Source organism: Schistocerca piceifrons, chromosome 1 (genome assembly GCF_021461385.2).
Source record: "Schistocerca piceifrons isolate TAMUIC-IGC-003096 chromosome 1, iqSchPice1.1, whole genome shotgun sequence".
Lineage (NCBI taxonomy): Eukaryota > Metazoa > Arthropoda > Insecta > Orthoptera > Acrididae > Schistocerca > Schistocerca piceifrons.
In genome coordinates this window covers 657,540,817-657,568,046 of record NC_060138.1, presented here as the reverse complement: position 1 = coordinate 657,568,046, position 27,230 = coordinate 657,540,817, and the positions used below count along the sequence as shown (strand labels likewise).

The 27,230-nt window shown below is 39.0% G+C and overlaps 1 protein-coding gene and 1 long non-coding RNA gene across 2 annotated transcripts in view; one reads left to right on the top strand and one right to left on the bottom strand.

Annotated features, from left to right (window-relative positions):
* Window positions 1–27,230, top strand: part of LOC124787853 — a 62,704-nt gene that overhangs the window by 8,534 nt on the left and 26,940 nt on the right. The window lies entirely within an intron of this gene.
* LOC124787845 (28S ribosomal protein S5, mitochondrial) overlaps window positions 5,164–27,230 on the bottom strand; it is a 109,113-nt gene continuing 87,046 nt past the window's right edge. The window contains exon 10 of the mRNA XM_047254799.1: window positions 5,164–5,343. Within this exon, the coding sequence (XP_047110755.1) occupies window positions 5,224–5,343 (120 nt within the window). The 3' untranslated portion in view covers window positions 5,164–5,223. The remainder of the gene's footprint in view (window positions 5,344–27,230) is intronic.

The following is a 27,230-nucleotide window of genomic DNA, read 5'->3' as shown; positions in this document are numbered from 1 at the left end:
ACAGTTGGACACAAATGCAGCAGGTAGCATCTCAACGAAGATGATATATACAGGAACAGCTTCTGGCCAGCGCATGAATCTATCAAGTATGGTAAACAAGTACTGTTGACCTTCTGACAATGGTAACAGTCCACTGACATCCATATGTCTGTGGGTGAACCTCTCGATTAAGTCCAGGTATTTGCCTATAGCCTGTGAACATGATGTGAAACTTTGCTATGTTGACAATTCATGTACGCACAAGACCATGGATGGCAATACTTTTGTATCCCAAGCCAGATGTGATGATTAGATACAAGCTTCACTGTCACCATTACTCTGGGATGACATAAATCGTGGAGGCTATGAAATATTTGTTTGCGCAGTTCTGTCTGAACGAATGGGCGAGTGTTTATGTTGATGTCACAATGCGACTTAGTGTTCACCTCTGGTATGTCAGTGAGCATGAGCTGCAGGCTTTTTGTAGTATTGTTTAGACACTCTTGCAGTTCTTGGTCTGATTGAGGTGTGCAAAATCAATTGCCTTCCAGATGGTGTTGACACATGATAAACAGTCTGCCATCATACTGTTCAATCGTGAGGTATCTTTAATATCAGTGTAAAACTGGACAATAAATTCCAGCTGATGAAATTATCTCAGAGAGTATTTGTTGTTGTTCTGGTGGAAAGTGAGGGTCAAAAGGTCTGAATACTTTTGTCTCCAGCTGTGGACGGAAGTATTTTCACGGAAAAGCGAGGGGATGCCAGGCCTCTTTGACATAAGTTGTAATGCTGTGATGATGGCTACCTGCCTAGCATAGTGGCTACTTCTATAGTCTTTTTGGTGGCCTCGAATGCACCTGTCATTGAATGCGACCACAGCACAGGTGCCCTACCCTTTGTTTCCATATGGGCAAGAGCTGGTGCAAGTGGGTTTTGAAATTTTGCTGAACAAGGCAGATGGCAGTAGTAGAAATTGATCACTTCTAGAAATCTGGGTAATTATTTGGCTGATGTGCATCTTCATGTTTTCACGGCGCAAAGACTGTCATTTCGGACCACTCTGAAGATGGCTGGATGGTATTCAGCCAAAATAATATTTTATGAAACAATTCTTTGGCTGTCTCTGGATGGGGAATATTCAAAATGATTTCATTTTCTCTGGCAAAGGGTGTGATCCTGCTGACGAAATAAGGTACCCAGAAACATTATCTCCAGTTGCCCAAACACACACTTAGAGAGAAGCTCAAAACAATGCCGTACACATCAAGGTGCTCAGAAACTTCTGTGACATGCCGCTCTTGTTCTTGGTGTTGCTGAGAATATGAGCATGTCAACCAGGTAGTCAAAACAACATGGTATTCTTTGTAACACGGAATCAATGAATCATTGCCATGTTTGCGCAGCATTTCTCAGGCCCAAAGTCATGAGCAGGTTTCTGAACAAACCAATAGGCATTATAAAGGCTGTCTTTGAAATGTCTTCCTCAGCTACTGGGATTCGTGTCTATGCTTTGGCACAATCTAACATGCTATACATTTACCACTCAGTGCATGGGTATAGTCTCGTAACAGAGGCCCCGGAAAACGGTCTGGGATAAAGTGCAGTAGTTGCCACCTGGCTACCAGACACCATTCTTTTTTGTGAACAAATGCAAAGGTGATGACCATGGCCCTTTAGAGGGGCACATGATGGCCTCAGTTAGCGTAGTGTACAACTCTGAATTACTGATTGCGTAGCAGTCAGTAGCTAATCATATGGGCCTGCATGAAATTGGATGGCCTACTGCTGTACTAATGTAGTGCATGGTATCATGAAGTACCTGTTGCAGAGCTCCCAGAGGCCTCACGAAAACAGACAGCTTGATGTACCCATTTCCTGTAGCCTGGGTCACCTCAGTATCTAATGCGGCAGCATGATGCCAAAACCCAGTGGTGGTCAGCCTGGTGACAGTGTCCAGAAGCCGAGTGTTGGCGACATTGGGGGATCAGATGGTAATGCTCCAAGGGGTGAGTGCTGATGATAGGCTCTGCCACATCTGCAATTACGAAGTTCCATACCAAAGCATGCCTCAGTCCCAGGTCCAATTCCAAATGCTGCAAGTTGTACATCCAGACAGCAGAGCTGTTAGTGGCCGACAGTTGAAATGTTGTGGCCAGATGATACTTGTGTAGCTTATCCCAAGCTAGAATGCTGAGACCAGATCCTGTACCTATCCTGGATACAACATTTCGACTGTCGGCCACTAACAGCTCTGCTGTCTGGATGTACAGCTTGCAGCATTTGGAATTGGACCTGGGACTGAGGCATGCTTTTGCCCCGACTTGTGGTCCATTACAAATAGGCATAAAGAATGACGACTTGGTGCATGTACTTCTGAAGTTTATGGCTGCACATGCACAGCACATTACCTTTGTGTGCCTGGTCTCCAAACTGCTGGTGGTACCAACATATGCTCGCTGACTAAGTTCCTGGCGGAGGGTGCATTTGATGAAAAGCGACTCTGCAATCTCCATTGGAACTGTCCTTTAACGTTCTGTCCAGTGAGCAGCTCACTCAGAGGGTGTTGACATAGCTCACTCAGAGGGTGTTGACATAGCTCCAGATGCTATCATTCATCTGTTTGTTCAGTGCCAAAACTTTATTCAACAGACAGTCGTAGTCAGGTCTGGTTCCCATCTAAGCGCTGTTACACACCATTGTAGGGTTAGAACAGGAAATTAGCACAATTGGATCTTGAATACAGACAGCCAGATCAGCTACAATGTCAAGTGAGATATACATTTGTGAGGCCATGATAGCTTTCACATGAGCCGCCAATCTATTACCCCACAAGATATGAACTGGTGCGCCTGGAACTGTGCATGCAACTTTACTCCTCAACTAATGGAGGTATTGTGTCAGTTTCTCGTCCCCAATATCGTCCTGTGTTAGCACTTGTCACACTCTTTCTTCTTCTTGTGATGCTGATAGTCACCGTATTAATTCCATCTTGAGTTTCAGGTCATCTTCTGTGTCAGGTGGTGAAGTTATAATATCTTGCACTTTGGCAGCATATTGATGATCCAACTGAATAATTACAACAGCAAACTTGATGGAATCAGACATCACACTGGCACAAAGGAAACTTGCCTCAAACTGTAATGTGGAGATGAGGGGCCAGAACGTTGGTAGCAGTACTGCCATCTCGAGATTGCGGATGCATATGCCTCCGACACGCGACTGTTATTGAATGCTATGTTCTTGAGCCTTGTAAATCGTATCCTTGACCATAAATCATGGCGGGGCCACCACTGTCACAAGTATCACTGTGTGCGAGGTTTGTAGCTTAATTTCATGTTCTTATTCTGCAAAAATTGTGTTTAGGCAGCTCCTACATTCAATGCACTTTGTTTTCATAACTAGAGTGCTTTCAAATTATTACAGGAATCACAAGAAACACAAGAGAATAGAATTAATACACAGGAGGAAAACAATTCGTTGACTGAAGCTATGAGCAGAAGTTTAGTAAGTAGCCAACAATGGAATAATAATATTATATAACACTAAAAATCCATGGAATGTGCACGCACTGCAGCAAAGAATAACAAGATGTCTGTCAGTGACATTAGCCGCTACCATGCGAACTCAATTGACACTTGTAAGCAATCAGCTGATTCCATGATGACAGCTGCGTGACTATCTGTCACCATATAGAGATGTCAACAGCCAAGTCTTCCACTCCTGGACGTTCTGTGGATCAGAGTGTACCTCCTTGGCAGGACATAAGTCGAAGGGCTAATCACTCACTGCCACAAATGCTGCAATGCGTCATAATACTGTCGCTCACTGCCTCGTTTCACAGATACGCTGCATTCACCCCAGCACATGCTACAGGTACAAAACAAAATAAAAATTCCACGCAGAATGCTGGTCACAAGTATCTAATAAACTAAAAAAGAAAATTCCTTTTTAAAAGTCGTGGACATCAATCATTGGATGGGAAGGGTAAAGTATGAAATCATTCTAAGCCAAAGCTATCTGTTGCACCTCATCTTGACTGCACACTGCCCACACTAAGACATTGCAAGGTGTGAAACAATTTATTTCTGATTTGATGGAGATGCATTTAAAAAGAAAATTGCATTTTAGAAGGGACAAATCCTGACACACACACACACACACACACACACACACACACACACACACACACACACACACACACAGAGAGAGAGAGAGAGAGAGAGAGAGAGAGAGTACAGTTCTCTAAGCTCACTGGCAAGAACAGATGAAGGTTAAGGAATTCATTGTGGCCTTGAAAGAATTAAAGGGACAATTTTCTAAAATATGAGCACTGCCAATCTTACATATGTTTTCAAGACTGTTTGCTGTTTCAGCTGAAAGTGCCCTTGTGCATGGGTAGATGTAACTAACTGATCTGTACAGTAATTCCCATTTTAAAGACAATTTTTTTATGGTAAAACCGTCCAGGACATCTACACTGTTTTCCTCAGGTCTCCATAATGAAGTAGCAAAAGTGCTACAATATTTCAATCGTCATGTGTGTGTTAAAAATCTTTTTTTTATTATTATGGAACTGTGAAATTGTCACCGCCTGTCTGTATACTGACAGTTTGTACCAGATAAAAATTATATTATACCTTCAGTGCAACAAAAATAATTAAATAATACTGAAAATTTGTTTTGCTTCTGCTCTATGTTACTGAGAAACGTGAAACTTAATACCCAGTTGTACACAGTCCAACTGCATTGCTATTTAAATGTGGAATGTTTGCAGTTTCCCCTCTGCCCTCTCCTCACACAGACAGCATACTGTGCCTGTGGGCGAAATGTGCAGTCAGGCTGAGAGCTATGGCACTCGTACCAGAGCATAGGTCACAACCCAGATTCTTGCCTGTCTGTGGTTTAGAGGCTCAGATTGCAGTCTGTGTGGGCGTTATACAATACTGAATTCTCAAAACTGTTTCACATACATTTCTGTAATCCTAATCACATATGCACTGACAAGAGTCTAAACTATGCTGTAATGTTCATTTCAGTGACACAGATCTTCTCAGTATTACAATTTTCACAAATTATGCTGTGGTACTTGAAGACAGACAGATGTTTTACATTATTTAGAGATAACCAAGTTGCAGATGCGTCACTTCTGTAACTGGAAGGTAGTTATCAAAACAATGTATATTGAGTATTTAGCTTTAATATTTTCTTTACAATTACATAGTAAAATAATTTATTAGTTTATTAGTTGTCTCCTTCTGCATTTTTATCTGATTTGCTGAATCTTATTGGTTTACATTCAGGATACTTCTCTGTCAAAAAGCTGCGTACTTCCCCATACTCACTCAGCATTTCCAATCTCACCTGCAACAGTCCCATCAATTACACTCAGCACTGATATAAGTGCTAATGACAATAGTTGTAGCAACAGTGAAAAAAATCAATTACAGATGTGAACATTCTAAAAATTTAAGAGAGACAGCACACACAATCTGGGAAAAAACTTAGTTGATAACTACTGACTTCAGAAAAGATATGTCCATTATGCAAGCCAGTGGCATTATCATCAGTGCTTAAAAAGTGTCACAGCAAATTACATTGTTTTCAGTTATCTTAGATTCTGTAGCCCACAAATCATCCTGTCAATCACAACTGCCTATCTTGCAGGTACACAGGTATTCACTCCCAAAAGTGGAACTAGTGACCTCATCCCAACTACTGAATAATGAAAATGCTAGGATTTTGTAGCACATTGCTGTGTTGGTTTAGGTAGGAGGTGACTTTCTCCCTCTGAACCTCAGTGGTTTTCATCTCTTTGGTACTCTGAAGAAGCATTTGTGTTATCCATAATCAAATTAGATAGAACTTATTTCATATGCTCTTCAGGTTTCCATCTATATTGAATTATCTACAATAATTAGGTGTAAACAGTTGGTCACTGACTTATACTTTCAAGCTCCCAAAATGTAAACATATACTTACTATTTGAAAACCTGTGTTTTTATTTATTAGCAGCACTGCATATAACTCTGCAGCCACTGTAAATACTTCCAGTGGGCAAATCCTGAGAACATAGCTACGGAAAACAACATAGTAGCTAATGGTGCCCCACAGTTTGAACCTGTTACTGTGATCCATAACATGGCACTTATCTCAAACAGTGTAAAATAATAGTTGAGAAAATACATTCAGAATGTTTACCTCTTAAAATATATCAGATTCATAATAACCCTGAGCTTTCCGTGGAGATTGTGTAGTCTTTTCGAAAAGGCAGCTGTGTATGAATCTAAACTGGTCTAGTTGTTAGCAAAAGATTATTAAAAAATTATTCCTTTTTGAGGGGTGGGGGCAGGACATGCAATGATGAATTATCAGGGAACAAGAGCTTTTTTTATATTCTGTACCAACTCCAATGTATGGTGTTACCTACGGTCAAACAGTTATTTATAGAAGATGCCCAGGTATGTATTTATTGCAATCTTCTACTAGTCCACCTCCGCCCCCCTCTCTATCTGTCAATCTCCTCCACCCCATTTTTTCTACATTATCATGCTCATGCCAATAGGTGGTTGGTGGTTCTTAACCCTACGGTATTTTTTTTTTCCAGGTAGTTACTAACATGTGTACCAGGTTTGGGTAAAATCATTCTAGGGGGTTTAGGATGAGCTTTTTACCCATTGTTTTGCCTGTGTACACGCATATTTAATGTATTTCACACATATATGTACATATATTTCCCTTGTATCTATAGTTAATTTTACTCTGCAGTTTCATTTCCATCCCGCTCAATATTTATGTCAAATCTCCTGAACTATGTGCCACGTAATAAAATTAAACTTTATGCATGATGTGGCAGTTTTTCATGTACCCAGTGTTTATGACGTACCTCCTAAATTGTGTGTCATACAATGATATAATTTTGCTGGTACATTCAGTGGTGTATGTGAATACTGTCTGCAACACGTGTGATGAATACAGTTAATAGTAAAGAAGTAATAAATTAAAACATTATGCTTTATGTGACAGTTATACTGTGTGAACAGTGATTAAACTCCTTTTCCTTTCATCATTCTGTGGAGGTTGTCAGTAAGAAAAAGTTTCATAAAGGTTTGATATTATGTGTACAGTTTGTTGCAAGTCAATGTGTGCACTCATTCTCAAATACAAGATGAATAAAATATGGTTATTTGTGCGTTGTGTGCTACAGTTCGTTTTCGTCACTCCTTCAATAGGTAGATCTATATAAGGTAGGCTCTGTGTTAATAAAGGGTATAAGCTATCTCCTTGCCAAATCTCATCCACATCTCTGTCTAGATGTTTAAGCGTGAAAGAGTAACAAACTAACACACACACACACACACACACACACACACACACACACACACACACACACACACACACTTACTTTTGCTTTTATAGCCTGTGGTTAAACAGTTATTTATAACAAAATGTTACTGCTGAAACTTGCCATCCATGCACATGCAACATCACAAAATTTCTCCCTTGGAGGTACTGAGGCACAAGGCACTTGTGGCCCGGAAAACCATGTGTGTCAACTCACTCGCTTACTTGAGGAAAAACTTTCGTGATCGAGTAAAGAATTAAAAAATGTGCCAGAAAAAGGAGTAAATAATTTCACAACTGTCTGCAACATACCTAGTGGAAAAGATCACAATTGTCTTTGTGTGTTTGGAGAGCCAGAAATCTACTGTAATAAGTCACTGTAAACAACATTTCGAGACTACTTCTCTGCATATGTATAGAGATTTCTGGCACTTGATACATCCAAGTGGCCAACTTAGAGCTATTCATGTGAAAAACATGGTGGCCCAGATGAATACCTGGTACAGTAACATTTGCCCTTGATGCTTATTTACGGCGATCGAGAAGGCCACTTTCAAAGGGAACTGCAAGTTCTTCAACTAGAAAGACAAGTTTGTTGGAATGATAGTTAACTTTCATGGATGACTTTTTAGTCACATCACCCTTCCCACAGGAACAGTAGTTATATTGACCATCTCACAGAAACAGTGATTTTTTTTCCCCCTGAATGAACGATAACCTATGAGTTAACACACGGTGTAATTGACCTCCATTCCAAAATTCATCGAAATCTGTCCAGTCACTTCAGTGTGAAGGAGCAACAAACATACTAACTCAACAAAGAAAGAAAATAAGCAATTTCTAAATCGGTGCTTTTATAATGGTTGTACGTGCAACAAAGTCATCTGTCCCCACATGTGCACCTGTTACCAGCAGATGCTCGCATGCCATAATCAAATCCAGCTTCACTAAAAGCCTAACACATTTCACATGTAAAGGGGTGATGTCTCTCTCTGTTGTACAGCATTTAAATGACAACATTGTCAGCGGTCTTAACCTTCTCGGAAGCTATAAGGTATAATACTCAGCAGCTAAAATGCAATGGGGGTGGTTTGGAAGTATGGTTTAAACGTTGGGGGTTGTATAAGCACTGTATTCATTATGTTGAATCGTGTTACATCGGACATATTAAAAAATAAAAGAATTTTCAAAAATACGGTACATTTCAAAAGTCAAGGAGTAAATAGTTTTTCTAAGAGTAATTATTGTTCCACATTTTGCATTATATTTTTCAAATCAAAAAATATCTTGTACTGCATATTTTTAAAAGTAGTTTACTTGTTAATTCAGAGTATAAGCTAATTCCATTCCAAATCTGTCCAGCTGTTTCTGCATGAAGGAGTAACACACACACACACACACACACACACACACACACACACACACACACATTGAAGATTCATCACAAATTCAACATCCTTGGTACGATTTGGTGTAATTAAATGTCAGTTTAAGCCGTACTGACAGTAATAGCCATAACGAGCTACTAATACAATACCTGAAATGCCTATTATTGTATTTTCTGCGTAGCCGCACAGTTAGAAACAGATTATGAAGGTGAATTATGTATGAAGGTAACTGGCGATATACTGTAGACAATTTTTTTCCTTCACATTTGTAAAAGATTCTGAGAGTTTCTTACCTTAAACTGAAATAGTTACTGCAATTCAGTGACTTACAATATTGTATCCCACAAATTTTTCATTTTTTATTTGTATGTGTAATTTCAAGGCTGTATCCTACAGTAATATTTCTGTTTTCATAGATTTATGCACATACTTACTTCATTTCTTGAAACAGTTAAACAGTAATCTCTAGCTAAACATAATGCAGCCAACTGATAGTTTACTTTCATGTATGGCTATTTGGTCATGTCACCCAGCCTATGGGAACAGTAGTATGTTGGCTTCCCACAGGAACAGTTATTTCTTTTGGAACAAAAGGCAGCCTGTGTGGTAATTCAGGGTTTAGGCTGTTTACATTCCAAAGTTCATCTAAATCCATCCAGCCACTTCATTGTGAATGGGTAATAAGCCTACTAACGCAATGGAGAAGGAAAATAAGCAATTTGTGGTTCAATGCATTGCAAATTATATAACACTTGCATATAAGGCAATATCATCTGCCCTCATGCGCGGGCCTTTTACCAGCAGATAAGCTTCCATATCATAATCCAGCCTCAATAAAATCCTATGAAGTTCTACATGTAAAGGACGTCTCTATCATGCAACATTTAAATAACACCATTGTGAGTCTTCAAGGTGATTCCATAGATGACCAGGACTTAAGGAACTTGTCGGCTTTCTGATGTTGGTAACACCAGGTGTTAGCAACTTGTAAAAGGACACAACTGTAAGAAAGGAAATTTTAGTGGGAAATAATGTTGTAACGATATCAATTTCAAATAGGAATTCAGTTTGGTAACGGGATGTGTCTAACTATGAGAAACATTCTCATGCTGCTATTTCATCTGATGCATTAGTAGCCTATTAAGGCTGTTACAGCCAATATGCCTTTAACTGACATTTACCTACAGCTAACTGTACCAAGAATGTGGGGTTTGTGATATATCTTCAATGCCCTGTTGCCTTGAAATGCAAAACTGTCGTAACACAGTTTCCACTCTGGAAATTAGTGTTTATGCACTGCATTTTTTGATTGGCCTTCCTCCTGTGACTTTTTCATGTGTGTTGCTTAGAGTTCAAGTATTATTCCATATTTCACATTATATCCATCAAATAAATAAATATTTTGTACTACACACTTTTGAAAGTAGCCTATGTGTTAATTCAGGGTAAGAGCTATCTCTCTGTCAAATTTCATCCAAATTATTCCAGCCGATGTAATGAAGGAGCTCATCAGCCTCTTCCAAGAGGCTGGAAATCACACATCCGCCTAATCCTCTTCTTATGTTCTGCACTGAGCCTTCAAGTAAAATGGAATACATTGTACAACATTATCCTCAAAGCAAATGTTAACATTAGTGAAGTCACTCACATGTATTACAAACATCGCTGTTCCTCTACAAGGGTATCGGGGGGCCTTGAACCCATTACACTGCGGTGAAAAGACCTTATATTTTTTTTCATGGTTCTTTCATGCAAATTGCAATGCTGAGTGACACTGTAAATAAAAGTTTTTGATCTTGTTTCCAACATGAGAAGAAAATTTAAACCAAGAATGGTGCAATTTGTATACAAAAGTAGTGTCCCTAGTAGGCTACATGGAGAAAATTTAACTTCCAGCTCTGCAAACTATTATAACTATGCAAGTAAGAGGGCCCCAAGTCAAATCAGAAGACCTAGCATTTCAATTTTGCTTAATTTTATCCTAGCGCTTACTGTTGGAGCAATGACTGATTAACATTCATTAGATACAATCAAAAGCATCGACTTTCAGTATTTTAGTTTTTGTTTAAATGCTTAATGCATTTTGAGACCCAAAGGCCCAGCTTCAGGTGCTTAACATATGTGTTGATAACACAACTGAGCTATCACAGGGCACTTTGTGTGCTGGGTCAGTGGGTAATTTTCCTGCCAGATCCACACAAGCACCATGTAATGTAGCAGACCGAGACACAGTAATTAAGATGCTACATGGTCCACACTTTGCTCTGGTCAAAACTATGGAAGTTTATATATTTGTTTTATTAAATACATTAGTGATTTGAAAAAATGTCGTTACTGGTTGCAGTTTATGTAATTTTTCATCAAATATGTAAAAATTAAAGTTGAATGTGAAGTTAAACAATGGAAACTCGAGGTCAGAATATCAACAATATAAGGAAAAGATAAAAAGATAGACTGCTACCCATTGTAAAGATGGCACGCTGGGTTGCAAACAGGCTCAATGAAAGGACAGTTATATATTAGCTTCGGCCACAGCCTTCTTCAGAAAAGGACACGGACACACACACACACACACACACACACACACACACACAGAGAGAGAGAGAGAGAGAGAGAGAGAGAGAGAGAGAGAGAGAGAGAGAGAGATTCATTCACATAAGTAAGCTCACCTCACATATATGTGAGTGTTATTTTCAGTAGCTTGGCAGGAATGGTATTCTGGCCTGAGCTGCTAGAAACTGCGGTCATGTGTGCATGAGGTGTGCTTGCTTGTGTGAATGAATGTGTGTGTCTTTCCTTTTCTGCAGACAGCTTTAGCTGAAAGCTAATATGTTACTGTCCTTTCGTTGTTGCTGTCTGCAACTCAAGGTGTCATCTTTATGGTAATTCTATCTTTTCCTTATAATGCTAGTGTTTACTGTTTCACACACAATTTGTGAAGATGTCTTTTACACACTAATCATCACTACTTAATGATAAAATGTAAAGCAAATATTACCAAAATTGGACACCAGGAATTACGTGAATAATTAAGAAATAATATCAGAGTAGTGTTTACGCCGTGAATATTTTTATTCTTAAACGTAAATACCATATATTTTATTTTTATGAATAATCAGTTTATGTATATTGTTCACTTAGTTCGCCATATTGCAGTGTAACTTTAATAAGTAAAATTCTGTTATTGCACCTTTTTAAAATATTGCAAATGCAACAATATTTCTAAAAATGGTGATTGTTGGAATATAGAGATGTATTCAGCTGTCCCTACCACTGACATTTTATGCAACCTGTTATGTTACAACTGGCCTTCACATACCACAAGCATAATTTTCATATTCGCTCACTCGCTATGCACATATCACTAATCCTACAGAAGAAATGAACAGGACTTTTTTATAAGAAATTTAATGTGGTTAAATTTTGTGCTGCTGGAGACAATAGTTTTTAAGTTATTCAAGAAAAATGTACAAAAGTGACCTTCAAATGCATCTCCACCTCACACACCCCTCACCGGTCAGGATTTCTAGTACATTCTTCGTGGGACTACTACTTAACACTGTAGAAAATTTTTTGACTATATGGACTATTCCTGATATTTGACCCCCCTTTGGCTCTATTGATTGGACTATTATGCCACAGTATATTTGGATACTTCGTTAACATTGCCAATTCAAATGTCCTCATGAGAGTAATGAACGAAAAATGACTTTTGTACATGTTACGCTAAAACTAATTACATTGACTATTCAATCCAAAATTAATCCTTACAAGCACAGTAGCAGCACATGCACAGTCAGCAGGCCTGATGAATAAAACGATGTAATCGTTTATTTTATGCAGTTAAAAGCATACAAAGCTGTTAGGTGAAATTTACCAAAATCATCAATTTTACAATTTTTAAGTGCTCGACTAAGCAATTGGTGTAATAAGACCAGTCAATGAAGATTAAAAAAGTTAAAATGTGGGAAATAATTCATGCAGTCCCAAAAATTTGTACAACAGTAGGAGAGAGTGCCATAAACAACATACTAGAAATCCTGACCAGCAGGGGCTGAGTGTGGGAGTGGGGATGCATTTGAAGGTTACTTTTGTATGTTTTTCTTGAATAACTCGAAAACTACAGCCTCTAGTGAAAGCATACCCAAGTACAAAATTTAACAACATTAGATTATCTTCAAAATGATCCTGTTCACTTTTTCTGTAGGAATAGCAGTTTGCGCATAGCAGGCGAGAGAACATGAAAATCTTGCATGTAGTTTATTAAGGTCAGCTATCACATTGTAGGCTGCATAACATGACGGTAGTAGGGGCAGCTGAGTCACCCTGTATAAATAACTGGGCACATGGTGCCAGTTTGGCTGGTTTTTGACCACCTTGTGTCTGTGTTTTAGTCAGAAAATTTCAAAAGTTCATTAAAATTCAAGTGAAAATTCAAACTGTGAGGCTGAGTTTTTCTTTGGAATGTCAGAAACCACCTCCCACTGTAAGAACTTGGTCTATTAATGATTTAAGGCAATGCGCAACTTTCTTATATTATTGAGTCACAGACTGGCACATTAAAAATGTTGCTAAATATTTAAGCTTTCTGTAAAAAAGTCCTCCTTCCACGAAAGGAAACAAGCGCATATTCACACATATATGGTCATTTGCAGAAACAGAAGAAATATTGAATTTAATTGATGAAAGGAGAAAATATAAAAATGCAGTAAATGAAGCAGGCAAAAAGGAATACAAATGTCTCAAAAATGAGATAGACAGGAAGTGCAAAATGGCTAAGCAGGGATGGCTAGAGGGCAAATGTAAGGATGTAGAGGCATATATCACTAGGGGTAAGATAGATACTGCCCACAGGAAAATTAAAGAGACCTTTGGAGAGAAGAGAACCACTTGTACGAATATCAAGAGCTCAGATGGCAACCCAGTTCTAAGCAAAGAAGGGAAGGCAGAAAGGTGGAAGGAGTATATAGAGGGTTTATACAAGCACGATGTACTTGAGGACAATATTATGGAAATGGAAGAGGATGTAGATGAAAATGAAATGGGAGATACGATACTGCGTGAAGAGTTTGACAGAGCACTGAAAGACCTGAGTCGAAACAAGGCCCCGGGAGTAGACAACATTCCATTAGAACTACTGACGGCCTTGGGAGAGCCAGTCCTGACAAAACTCTACCATCTGGTGAGCAAGATGTATGAGACAGGTGAAATACCCTCAGACTTCAAGAAGAATATAATAATTCCAATCCCAAAGAAAGCAGGTGTTGACAGATGTGAAAAACCGAACTACCAGTTTAATAAGTCACAGCTGCAAAATACTAACGCGAATTCTTTACAGACGAATGGAAAAACTGGTAGAAGCCTACCTCGGGGAAGATCAGTTTGGATTCCATAGAAATGTTGGAACACGTGAGGCAATACTAACCTTACGACTTATCTTAGAAGAAAGATTAAGAAAAGGCAAACCTACGTTTCTAGCATTTGTAGACTTAGAGAAAGCTTTTGACAATGTTGACTGGAATACTCTCTTTCACATTCTAAAGGTGGCAGGGGTAAAATACAGGGAGCGAAAGGCTATTTACAATTTGTACAGAAACCAGATGGCAGTTATAAGAGTCGAGGGGCATGAAAGGGAAGCAGTGGTTGGGAAGGGAGTGAGACAGGGTTGTAGCCTCTCCCCGATGTTATTCAATCTGTATATTGAGCAAGCAGTAAAGGAAACAAAAGAAAAATTCGGAGTAGGTATTAAAATTCATGGAGAAGAAGTAAAAACTTTGAGGTTCGCCGATGACATTGTAATTCTGTCAGAGACAGCAAAGGACTTGGAAGAGCAGTTGAACGGAATGGACAGTGTCTTGAAAGGAGGATATAAGATGAACATCAACAAAAGCAAAATGAGGATAATGGAATGTAGTCAAATTAAATCGGGTGATGCTGAGGGAATTAGAGTAGGAAATGAGACACTTAAAGTAGTAAAGGAGTTTTGCTATTTAGGAAGTAAAATAACTGATGATGGTCGCAGTAGAGAGGATATAAAATGTAGACTGGCAATGGCAAGGAAATCGTTTCTGAAGAAGAGAAATTTGTTAACATCGAGTATAGATTTAAGTGTCAGGAAGTCGTTTCTGAAAGTATGGACGATAACTAGTATGGACAAGAAGAGAATAGAAGCTTTTGAAATGTGGTGCTACAGAAGAATGCTGAAGATAAGGTGGGTAGATCACGTAACTAATGAGGAGGTATTGAATAGGATTGGGGAGAAGAGACGTTTGTGGCACAACTTGACTAGAAGAAGGGATCGATTGGTAGGACATGTTTTGAGGCATCAAGGGATCACAAATTTAGCATTGGAGGGCGGCGTGGAGGGTAAAAATCGTAGAGGGAGACCAAGAGATGAATACACTAAGCAGATTCAGAAGGATGTAGGTTGCAGTAGGTACTGGGAGATGAAGAAGCTTGCACAGCATAGAGTAGCATGGAGAGCTGCATCAAACCAGTCTCAGGACTGAAGACCACAACAACAACAACATGGTCATTTGTGTGTAAAAATGTTGCTAAATATTTAAGCTTTCTGTAAAAAAGTCCTCCTTCCACGAAAGGAAACACGCACATATTCACACATATACAGTCGTGTGTGTGTGTGTGTGTGTGTGTGTGGTGTGTGTGTGTGTGGGGGGGGGGGGGGGGGCGCACGCATTCTGTTCTTTGTCAAGGAGGGTGGCTTCTTGTCCAAAAGATTAAATATTTATTAGTGTCTTCACTGTGCCCGTCTGCAACTCACTGACTCTTCTTTATGGTGGGTATTAATATATTATTGTTATGCTATCCTAGACTTTCTATTGTTTGATTTTGCCCACATTATTGATAGATTATTGATAAGTATTATTAATAAGACTTGTATGTTGCTGCCATACAATCCAATTCTCATTTTAAGTGTTTCGTTTTAGTCAACTAACTGAAGAAAAGCAGAGTTATAATATTCAAATTCAGAACTACTAACATAGCATAACATCAACAAAGGAAGCATGTATGTTGATCACTGGGAGCTCCAAAGTTAGATCCCCAACGAAATATCAAGCAAGGGTAAGGAGGTCACTTTACATTCAGCATATCTGCCAGGACGACTCATCCGAGAGGTTGAAATGGTTCTGCCAGTGACTATCGAAAGCACTGGGTACAAAAGGCTGTAATTTTAGCTCTATCACCATGTACGATGCTTGTTGACTGGATGTGAAAGCCATCCTCAGTTCCTTTGGCAGCTGGCTGAACTGGTGACGCCTCACACACAGGGTTAAGTATGGCTCACTATTTGCGGGATCATACACAGGATCAACCGCCATATCCTGTTTGGAGCCAAGAGGTAGGTTTAAATTTGACTTAGATGTAGAGACTCAGACAATTCTGTGAGAATCTTGGGTGTGATTTCTCGACCTTCATTACCAGATGGAGAACTGTAAGACTCCCCTAAATGAGTTACAAGTTAGAGAACCATCTACAGAGTGAATTCTGAAAATTTGCAGTTATCAGAGAAAGATCAGCCATGTTACTATCAGAACAGAAGGTTTCCCCTTGCGCACTGGCATGAGCAAATGTTAATGTGGTGTTGGTACTACTACACTGCTGGAGTGTCCATGGTAAGATCACATAATTGGTCTTCTTATTAAAGGTACTAATGTATGCAGTAATAGAAACGGAAAGATGATTGAAGCCTCTGCTGTAAATATCTCAATAGTATCTAGTGAGGATATTACAGATTCTGAATGTGAAACAATTTGGATAAGGGAAAGTCAAACGATAATCAAACATGGTAATTAGACACTTTTATAGACCATTTGCCTCAGGAGCAATAGTGACAGAGCACTTCACAGAAAAATTAGGTGTTACTGTAAGTCTCCTGATCAAGCTAGTGTAACAGAGGATGACTTCAATTTGCCAGCTACAGAATGCGAGGATCATGCAATTAAAACTCATATCAGACACAGTGATTCATGAGATATTGTTCTGCTTTTTTTTTCTTTTTTTTCTTTTTTGAAAAATAATTTGAGCAGTTATTAAACTTCTCAAAACTGTAAACACAGAGGAGGGAACCAGTGACCATGACCATATGGTAATTATAGCATCAATGATTACAGATGTTACACAGAATGTTAAGAAAGGTTTGAAAACATTTTTGTGTAGTAAGACAAACAAGAAACAATTTGTAAAGTGAGCAGTCAATATCAAATATTCAGTTCTTGGGACAAGGATGTCAAGCACAAATGGCTACAGTTCAAAAGCACTTTAGTATACATTTTAGACCTGCACATACTCAGCAAAACTGTGAAAGATGGATATGACTCATTGTGGTTAAGTTGCTAAGAAAGCAAAGAGAGCTTCGTTACTAATATAAGTGGTACAAAAGTCTTGTTGAGAAAAAAATGCTGAATGAAGCCAAAATGAGCGTAAGAAGTGCAATGTTGGAAATGTTCAATGAATTTGAAAGTAATATTTTGCCAACTGATTCAACCAAAATTACTAAGAAGTTTTGGTATTATGTAAATTCACTAAAGGGATTGAAATCATCTGTTCAGTCACTCAATGACCATATTAGCATGAAAATGGATGACAGTGAGTACCACCAAAATGGATGACAGGGAAAAAGGCTGAAATACTGAATTCGCTCTTCTAAAATCATAATAGAGTTTCTCCTTCCAGGTATCAAATGAGAGTCAAAGGGGCACAATGATAAATGATTGCAGAACAGAAAATTAACTAAAACCACTCATCAGTGTGAAGGCATATGGACAGGATGAAATACCTGTGAGATTCAACAGATATTATGCAAAGGAACTTGCTTCCATTCCAGCAGCAGTTAACTGTGGACTGCTGAAGAAACAAAGTGTACCAAGCAATTGGACAAAACATGCCGAAGATCATAGCTCTGACTAGTACATTTGTAAAATATTTCACATTAGGAACTGAATAACAGTTCAGGATGGTATGTGCATTTAATGCGCATTAATCTCCACATGTGCTTTTTTTGTTTTTTTGTTTTTTTTTTTTTTTACCAAAATGCACTGGCGATAACTGCAAGCTCTCTGACCTGTTTGTTTTGCCAGCTTGCAGCATGTCTTAAAAGTTCGCTTTTGCTGCAGCAAAATGGTCAGGCACTCATTTTATTGGCCATTGAGAGACCGGCTGATATGCTGCACTTCACCTATCTGGCCATCAACTTCTTATCTAACATCCTGTACAACTGAACTACATCGTGAGGCGATGATATTTGCCTATAGTACTTCTGTAATGACTTAACCATCCATCTAATCTGTACCATTCTGAGATTAATCTCCACCATTTGCTCAGTAATAAAGTTCACACCAAATATTGGTACGACCATTTTTGAGAGCATGAACTTACATTGCAACATTCCTGCTGAAACCCAGGTCAACTTCTACCTTGTAAGTACCATACACTGTTATAGGCAAATTATAGGATGCCATAAAATGGGTAGGTGTGGCTACCGAAGAGTTCTCATCCTGGTCAACTGGTAGCATGCCTTGCTATTTCCTTCCTTACCTATAAGCAGCAAGAAAATGAGTAAAAATGACCAGTTCTCAGCATAAATGATGGAGCTGTCATTAATTACCAAGCCAAATTTGAACACTGCGCCTTGACCGGTAACTTGGCGCTCCTGCAGAATTTTGCAGCCTGCCACATCTACAGGCCTTTTAGGTGCGGACATGAGGGAGTGGATCTTTGCCCAATCACCAAAACGCAAGTGATACCAGCATATTGGGTTGTTTGAAAGACATCATGTTTACGCCAGTGACTGTTAAACTTTTTATTTAATAGAAACAAAAAGTTTAACAGTCACTGGAGTAAACATATGTCTTTCAAAAAATTTTACATGACTGTGAATCCCAGTTATGAAAAGTTAATATACTGGATTTTGTAGCTTCCCTTGCACCATTTGTCTGTTCTGCTACCTTCTGTTGGAATGATGGATGCCTATTCTCTTTGTCTTGTCTGGTGTGTTTCCACTTGCCAACTGTCAGTGCCGGCAACAGCTTCCGCAGTGAAACGTCTAAAGTGTTCACTAATGTGTATTTGCTGCTCCTTCCAAACAGCAACTGCCTTCATCATCATTTGGATTTGCATGTCCTTGAGTTTACCATGTTTGCAGTTAAAATTGTAGAATGTAAGGTCTGCCAGTCATGCAAAACACCATTTTTTCCAAGTTCCCAAACATGTTTCAGCACCACTGTGCCATCATCAGTGGGTTTCCATTTTATTTAACCTGTAATGTGAACATTTTTATTGAATGGTTACAAAATTATGTGGATATTAGTTCAAACAATAATTCATTTCTTTTTGTTAATACCTTTATACTTGGTGTGCACGATTTTTCAGCACCACTTGTGTATTATTTATTACAGGTAGCTTATCATCTGCAACCAAGCGATGTTGAGAAATTTTGTTGGGAGTTAACCTATCATCTAAACGTAATTTAGTTTGTCACAATATTTCGCACCTATATTCGTTTTTACTTATGTTTTCGTGTGGCAAGCCCTTGATATTCTGATTCATGTTCGATAGATTAAACAGAACACCCATATGGCACGCACTCACCTAAAATAAAAAGATTGTTCAAAGAATAGGCAACATATTAAAGAAACAGGGACTCCAAATAGGATACAGGACAGAGAATACAACACGGAAAAAGATCAGAACACAAGAAACACCCACGGATAAATTTAACAGATCAGGAATATATGAACTCACATGCAACACTTGCCAGTCAGTGTACACAGGACAAACATGCAGAAACTTCAAAACCAGATATTCAGAACATCTCAGAGCTTTAAAAAGCAACAGCTCCCATAGCATATTTGCTGACCATCTTATAGCCTACAATCACCACCCAACTACAATAGAAACAGACTTAAGAATACTAAAATCCAGCCTCAGCCTATACAGCAAACTGACCATTGAGGAAAACTTCCACATACAGAAGGCAATAGCAGAAGGAAAACAGGTCATAAATGAATATGCTACACTCTGCAAGGGCACACTATTTATCATCTTAAAGGAACCTTACAAAAAAGACAACACAAACAGATAAAGTCTACACACACACACACACACACACACACACACACACACACACACAAAGATAAAATGTAAACAAATTCAAATTTGGCACCAAACTCACTGTTGAACAAATGAACACTGAGTGAGGTGGGATACACAACAACCACAATTACACTGTATTTTGGTGAAGGGCAAAGTGCTATTACAACCTTATTTGTGAAAATAGGTGTTATATTTATGTGTGCATCGCGACACCTCAACATGATGCTGAGAATAAAAGGGCTTGCCACACGAAAACTTAAGTAAAAACGTATATAGACACAAAATATTGTGACAAACTAAATTACGTTTAGATGGTAGGTTAACTCCCAACAAAATTTCTCATCAACATTGTTTGGTTGCAGTTGACAAGCTACCTGTAATAAATAATACACAAGTGGTCCTGAAAAATCATTCACACCAAGTATAAAGTTATTAAGAAAATGAAATGAATTATTGTTTGAACTAAATACTCACATAATTTTGTAATCATTTAGTAAAAATGTTCACATTACAGATTAAATAAATGGAAACGCACTGATGATAGCACAGTGGTGCTAAAACATGTTTGGCAACTTGGAAAAAATGGTGTTTTGCATAACTGCTGGACCTTACATCCTACAATAGCAAATGCCTTCTCTAAGCTGATGTCTTGGCTACCCACTTCACTACTGAAGAGATTGCTTGACCTATCAAGGCATACACTTTGTCTGCCAATGCAAGTACATAGGTGATGTTGCGTCTCGGATATGCCACCATGGTTGTTTTCACTGTTAATGGTATCTGTCTCACCCGTACATGACATAATGTCATGTTAGATATTGTGTCTTCTCCAATTATGCTCCTCACATTATGTCAAAACTCCAATGACTTTCTCTCACCGATATGCTCACTCTGTAATACCTGCTGCATGCGTTTCTCTAATGATTTGCGTATTCGGTTGACTGGCATTTTCCTCAAATGGAGATGAGATGTGGCTATAAAATAATGGGATTGTACTGATGTAAAAGATTTCATTTCAAAAACACACATATTCAGTTATTGTCACTGTCAATGTACTCTCCTCCTCTATCCCTACAACGTGCCTTGTGAATTTTATATTAAAGGAAACAGCGTTCGATGTCTTCCTGTATGAACTCCTTGATGACATGAGCTGCTTTTACTTTCACTGTGCTTCAATGGACTGAAATCTTGTTCCTTTTAAAGCAGATTATACCTTGGGGAATAGGTCAGGCGAATAAGGTGGGTGGTGAACACCGGGATGCTATACTTCACCAGAAACATCTTAGCAGGCAATGCGATATGAGCTGGTATGTTGTCTTGATGCAGAACCCTCGAATTATTTGTCCATGGTTTGGGCATATTTTTCTTATTTTATCATGGAGTTGAGCAAGAATCGCAAGGTAATAATATTTATTAACAGTCTGAAATTCAGGAATCCAGTGAAGATACACAGTTCCCTAGAGAGGGGGGAAAAATCATCATTGCTTTGATTTGCTCATTCAAGCTTTTTTTGCTCTTGGTGAAGTTGGGCCCCTCCAATGCATGGACAGGCACTCAATTCCTGGATCATAAGCGAAAAACAAAGATTCGTCATATGTTACCACTCTTTCCCAAGAAATTAGGATCATTTTCAATATTACTCAAACTGTCAGTACAAATGTTTCCACGAGCTTTTTTCGGTTTGATCATGAGAATTTTCGCCACCAGTTTCACACACATTTTTCTCAGGTTAAATTAGATGTGTAAAATTTTCCTTGCACATTCTATGTCAATTCCTACAGTTTCATCAATTGACTCAATATTCAACTGCAGGTTGATCCAATCAAATCACCTATTTTTCAATATTTTCATCCTCTTTTGATGTTGAAGGGCACCCTGGATGTGAGTCACCTTCAGTTTCTTCTCGGCCGTCCGGGAAATGCTTCAACCACTCAAAAACTTGCATATGTGATAAACAATCTTCACCATACACTTCTTTCAGCAAAAGGTAGGTTTCAGCTGCTGTTATTCCGAATTTCAGGTGAAACTTCAAGACAATTACACTTGTCATTTTTCTGATACCACAGACGCTACATTCAACTGAGAAGGCTTCAAGCGTCACAGCTATTGGTCGTTCGTCTTTGATGCATGTGTGCTTCCTCTGTGACAGCTCCAGTCCTGTTATTTTACAGCCAAATCTTGTATACTACTGATCTAAGGGTGGCTTCAATATAATATCTGAGGACACTGCTATTACCTGGGCATCTAAACTGTTGTCTGCTGCAATAAACTTCAAGCGGTCACTGATGATGTTCTTTTGCATAAATGCCAAGTCCACCATCACTTACCACAACTCTGGTTTTTTTGCAGAAGAAACTGAGGAATCTCCACTTTCATTTTTGTGTGAGAAACTGTATTAGACTCGTTGATTAAGATGCTCATTGTATTTTCAGCCCATCTTGCTATTTGTGGCAATAACTATGTTTTTCATGTTTCGATTTGAGTTTGAAAGTCATTTATTTGCAGCTGTAACAGCAGCATCGTTGATCGAAATCGTCTGGTTTTTTTATATGGAGTCACTGTTTTCTGCACGTTTTCTGAGAGCTCTTCAGAATTCCAGGAATCACCAATTTGTAATTGTATTCCATTATTCAATAATACTGAGTCAATGAATCACCAATATTCGCATTAACTATTTTATTTTACACAGTTAGATAAATGAGACTTTTCAAGAAGTTGAGTACACATGAAACTGTCAAACATAAAAAATGAAGAGTAAACATAAGAGCTATAAGATGTGTTTGCAATCCAAAGACCAATAAAATACGTTTTGCACCTAGTCCGGAGTCAATGCTACCCACAGGTGTAATACATTATGTGTAAACAGTCAAAGAGTTTCTTTCTCAATGCGCACATGCACTGCCTTATGTTAACTGAAGACAATTGATTTCAGTCCAGAATCAGGCCATCTTCAGTTCTCAAAAAGCAATTTAGTTATGTAGTGTCAAATTGCAATGTGGAATCCAAGTTACAGAAAGTTTCATTATTATTATTATTGTCTATGTAATAATTATGCATCTTATTTTTTAAATAATTAGACATACAAATTTTAAAGAATGTCACATTCATTTCCGTACAGATAAAACTTAAGTGCTTCGAAAATGATTAGCAAAAAAGTAGGGTGGTGGAGCTTTTGAGTGGAATGTATGTTTTTGCAAAAGCTGAAATTGTCTTTTCTTGTTTCATTCTCCTGACTGTTTAAGTTTTCAAAAAATCATTTCTGATGAGAAGCAGCAGAACCACTCCCTCACTTCCCCAGTTAAGAGAATGTTTCTACGATTTGATGTGTTTCTTGATATTATTTGTCTTTACACACTTAGTTCCCCAATTCAATAACAAAATCTGCAGAATATTGATTTCAGCCTTTCATGGGTATTCATAGAACCGACAAGACGTGCAGCATGTAGAATCCAAGATAGTTCCATTCGCATCGTAGTGGAAGACCTATGGCATGGCTGAAATAGTTGACGGATTTCGTTTTCTGGTCACTGTAGTGCAAAAACATGGACTCTACAAAGTGGCAGTTCGCTGCATGTGTAAGCTAATTTTAAGGACCACCAGAGGGGGAGGGATACAGTGTTGGGTAACAAGCACCATCTCCCTATCAGAGGTCAGCCAGCATACAAGTCTGTTTCGTGTTTCTGCGAAAGCATAACTGACACATGGTCACTGGGATTGTCAATCCCTTTTGGTGTTGTGAGGGTTGTAATTGAAATCTGTGATGGGCCAACCTCATTTAAAAATAAGAAAATAAAAATATGAGCAACAAACAACACAAAGCGTTTGGTAATGGCTACTGTCCAATTGCATGCTGAGGGTGGCAGTGTTAAACAAGATAGTTCAGGAATTACCTCTACCAGTATGAGATGCAGCAATAGTTCAAATATCCATGCGACACCAAATTTTGCACTTTATCTTGCAGAGGATCTTAACGCACTTCTTTGTTATAAAATGTTAGGTCCCACAGCTGAGTCCTACGTAGCATTGAGCAGCATCAAACTTTTATTAGACCATTCACTCACTCACAACTGGTGAGGCATTACAACACTAAGGGCACTGATCTGTCACTGTGTTCCTGCATTATTTAATTTATGTACATATTTTTACACACACTGTAATGTTTCCAAATTGGCCTCCGTCAGGTGATGTGCAATACCAGTAACCAAAAATTGGTTACATTGTTGACAATTAATTCAGAATATAAAGCTATTTTAACCTATCTCTGTTAAAGTAGTTCACTGCATACAATTCGCTATGAAATAGCATTTACTAGGTAACCTCATATTTTTTTTTTTTTTTTTTTTTTTTTTTTTTTTTTTTTTTTTTTTTTTTTTTTTTTTTTTTTGCTATTTGACGCATAAGTCACATCTACATTCGCATTTATCACAAATGCTAATTTTTCAGGTCCCTAGTTATTGCGAATAAATCAGTTACATGGCCATTAATGAAGTTCATGGCATTCACTTGCCACCTTACACAATAAGTTTTGCGATTTTACAAAGCCACTTTTGCCAAAGGATTGATGGCAATCTGTTATCACTGTGAAATTCAGTGCCACCTGTTAGCACTGGGGGGAGGGGAGGGGGGGGGGGCATGCGATGAGGTAAGGGAGTATGTGAGCAGAGCAGAGGTGAATGGGGAATCATTCTAGCAATGATATGGGTTTGGGAAAATCCTCTGACACAGACAACTTTGACAAAGGGCAGACTGTTACGGCTCAGCGCCTGAGAACAAGCATTCCAGAAATGGCAAAGCTGGTCAGTTTCTTGCTTGCTGCTGTTGTGAGCATCTACTGAAAGTGGTTAGAGGCAACAAGGTGTTGGACCTACACCACCTCATCCAACAGCATGGGTGTCAGAGATTTACCTACTATGTAAAACAGGATAGGCAGCAATCTGTTGACACAATACAATGCTGGTGCAGGCACAATTAGTTCAAAGCACATAATTCAGCTCATATTTTAAAAATGGGGCTCTAGAGCACATGATCCTTACATGTTTCCACACTGACCAATGTCGTCATCAATTACAATTGCAGTGGACATGGGATGATCGAGATTGGACTATGGATCAATGGAAGTGTGTCACCTGGTCAGGTGAATCACATCAGGTAGATGGTTGTGTACGTATCCACTGTCATACTGGCAAATGGCTGCTCAAAACATGCACCACAACACAAATGTGGACCTGTGGTGTTGAACTGATGCCATGCACAATCATCATTGTACTGCACACACAAGGTGGACCATGTACGCCCCGATAGCTGAGTGGTCAGCGTGAGTGACTGCCATCCTACAGGCACAGGTTCGATTCCTGGCTGGGTCACAGATTTTCTCCGCTCAGGGACTGGGTGTTGTGTTGTCTTCATCATCATTTTATCCCCATCCGGCACGCAGGTCACCCAATGTGGCGTCGAATGTAATAAGACCTGCACCACGGCGGCCGGACCTGCCCTGCAAGGGGCCTCCCGGCCAATGATGCCAAACGCTCATTTCCATTTCCATCTCATTGTTAAACACCTAATCATAATGTTTTGGCTCATCAATGGATATGGAAATGTGTGTTTTTGCTAAATAATACACCAGTTGAAACTGTGTCACTGGCACCAGTCATCAATGAAATAAAATTATTTGTAGAAGTAACTGGAAAAGTAACTTTTTTCTTAAGAAAGAAGAGAAATTTTTCTATTTCCATTTGATTTAAGTTCAAACTGTGGGATTTATAACATTTTGATTTGCTTCCAATTTTTGTCATGCCATGTACTTCTGCTCCATAACATAAGATTGGCCTACCAACTGTTACCTCTGCCCGCTGCTAACTTAAACATCAACAGCACCATAAACAATAGCATTCATGTTGCGTCAAACACTGACCATGTCAGACTGAACTGACACTTTGATCTGGGCTAGTTTCTATTTTTTAAAAGTATATGTGTTTTGATGCCTAACTGTCTGAATTATCAGGTGACCACTGAATTTCTGTTTATATTTTTATTGTAGTTCCACAGCTGCCAAAGGTTTTTGAAATGAAAACCAAAAGTGGCCCACAGGAGAATCAACTACTGAATTAGCAGGTCATCAACCTGCAAGACATAAATATAAAAAAACTGAGAAAGTACTGAAAAAATACATTTTGATTTTACGGAATGCTTCTTCCATAAAAGAGCGCGCGCGCGCGCGCCCACACACACACACACACACACACACACACACACACACACACACACACACACACACAGAGAGAGAGAGAGAGAGAGAGAGAGAGAGAGAGAGAGAGGGAGGGGGGGGGGGGGGGTTATGAAAGCAAAATCCTGTATGTGTATCACATAGTAGTTTATTTCACTTTTAAAATATATGTATATTTAGTTAAATTATATGCACTTTAAGTGTGGGTTGATGGCGAAACTGCAGCAATATTTAAGTTAATCAAAAATATATGCCAAATGTTAAAACATTGAAGTGCGACCCGGCACACCAATGTGAAAGTAGTTAGTCTACAGTTTTTTATGAAAAGAAGTTAGGCACTGAATATTAACATTATATATGAATATAATAGAGGGAGAAATGTCTGCCTGTGTCCGTATGTGTGCAGATGGATATGTGTGTGTGTGTGCACGCGCGCGCGCAAGTGTATACCTGTCCTTTTTCCCCCCTAAGGTAAGTCTTTCCGCTCCCGGGATTGGAATGACTCCTTACCCTCTCCCTCAAAACCCACATCCTTTCGTCTTTCCCTCTCCTTCCCTCTTTCCTGATGAAGCAACTGTTGGTTGCGAAAGCTTGAATTTTGTGTGTATGTTTGTGTGTGTATCAACCTGCCAGCACTTTCGTTTGGTAAGTCACATCATCTTTGTTTTTGCTGGCAGGTCGATAGACACACAAACATACACACAAAATGCAAGCTTTCGCAACAAACGGTTGCTTCATCAGGAAAGAGGGAAGGAGAGGGAATGACGAAAGGATGTGGGTTTTAAGGGAGAGGGTAATGAGTCATTCAAATCCCGGGAGCGGAAAGATTTACCTTACGGGGAAAAAAGGACAGGTATACACTCGCGCGCACACACACACATATCCATCTGCACATACACAGACACAAGCAGACATTTGTAAAGGCAAAGAGTTTGGGCAGAGATGTCAGTCGAGGAGGAAGTACAGAGGCAAAGATGTTGTTGAACGACAGGTGAGGTACGAGAGGCGGCAACTTGAAATTAGCGGAGGTTGAGGCCTGGCGGATAACGAGAAGAGAGGATATACTGAAGGGCAAGTTCCCATCTCCGGAGTTCTGACAGGTTGGTGTTAGTGGGAAGTATCGTATAACCTGGACGGTGTAACACTGTGCCAAGATGTGCTGGCCATGCACCAAGGCATGTTTA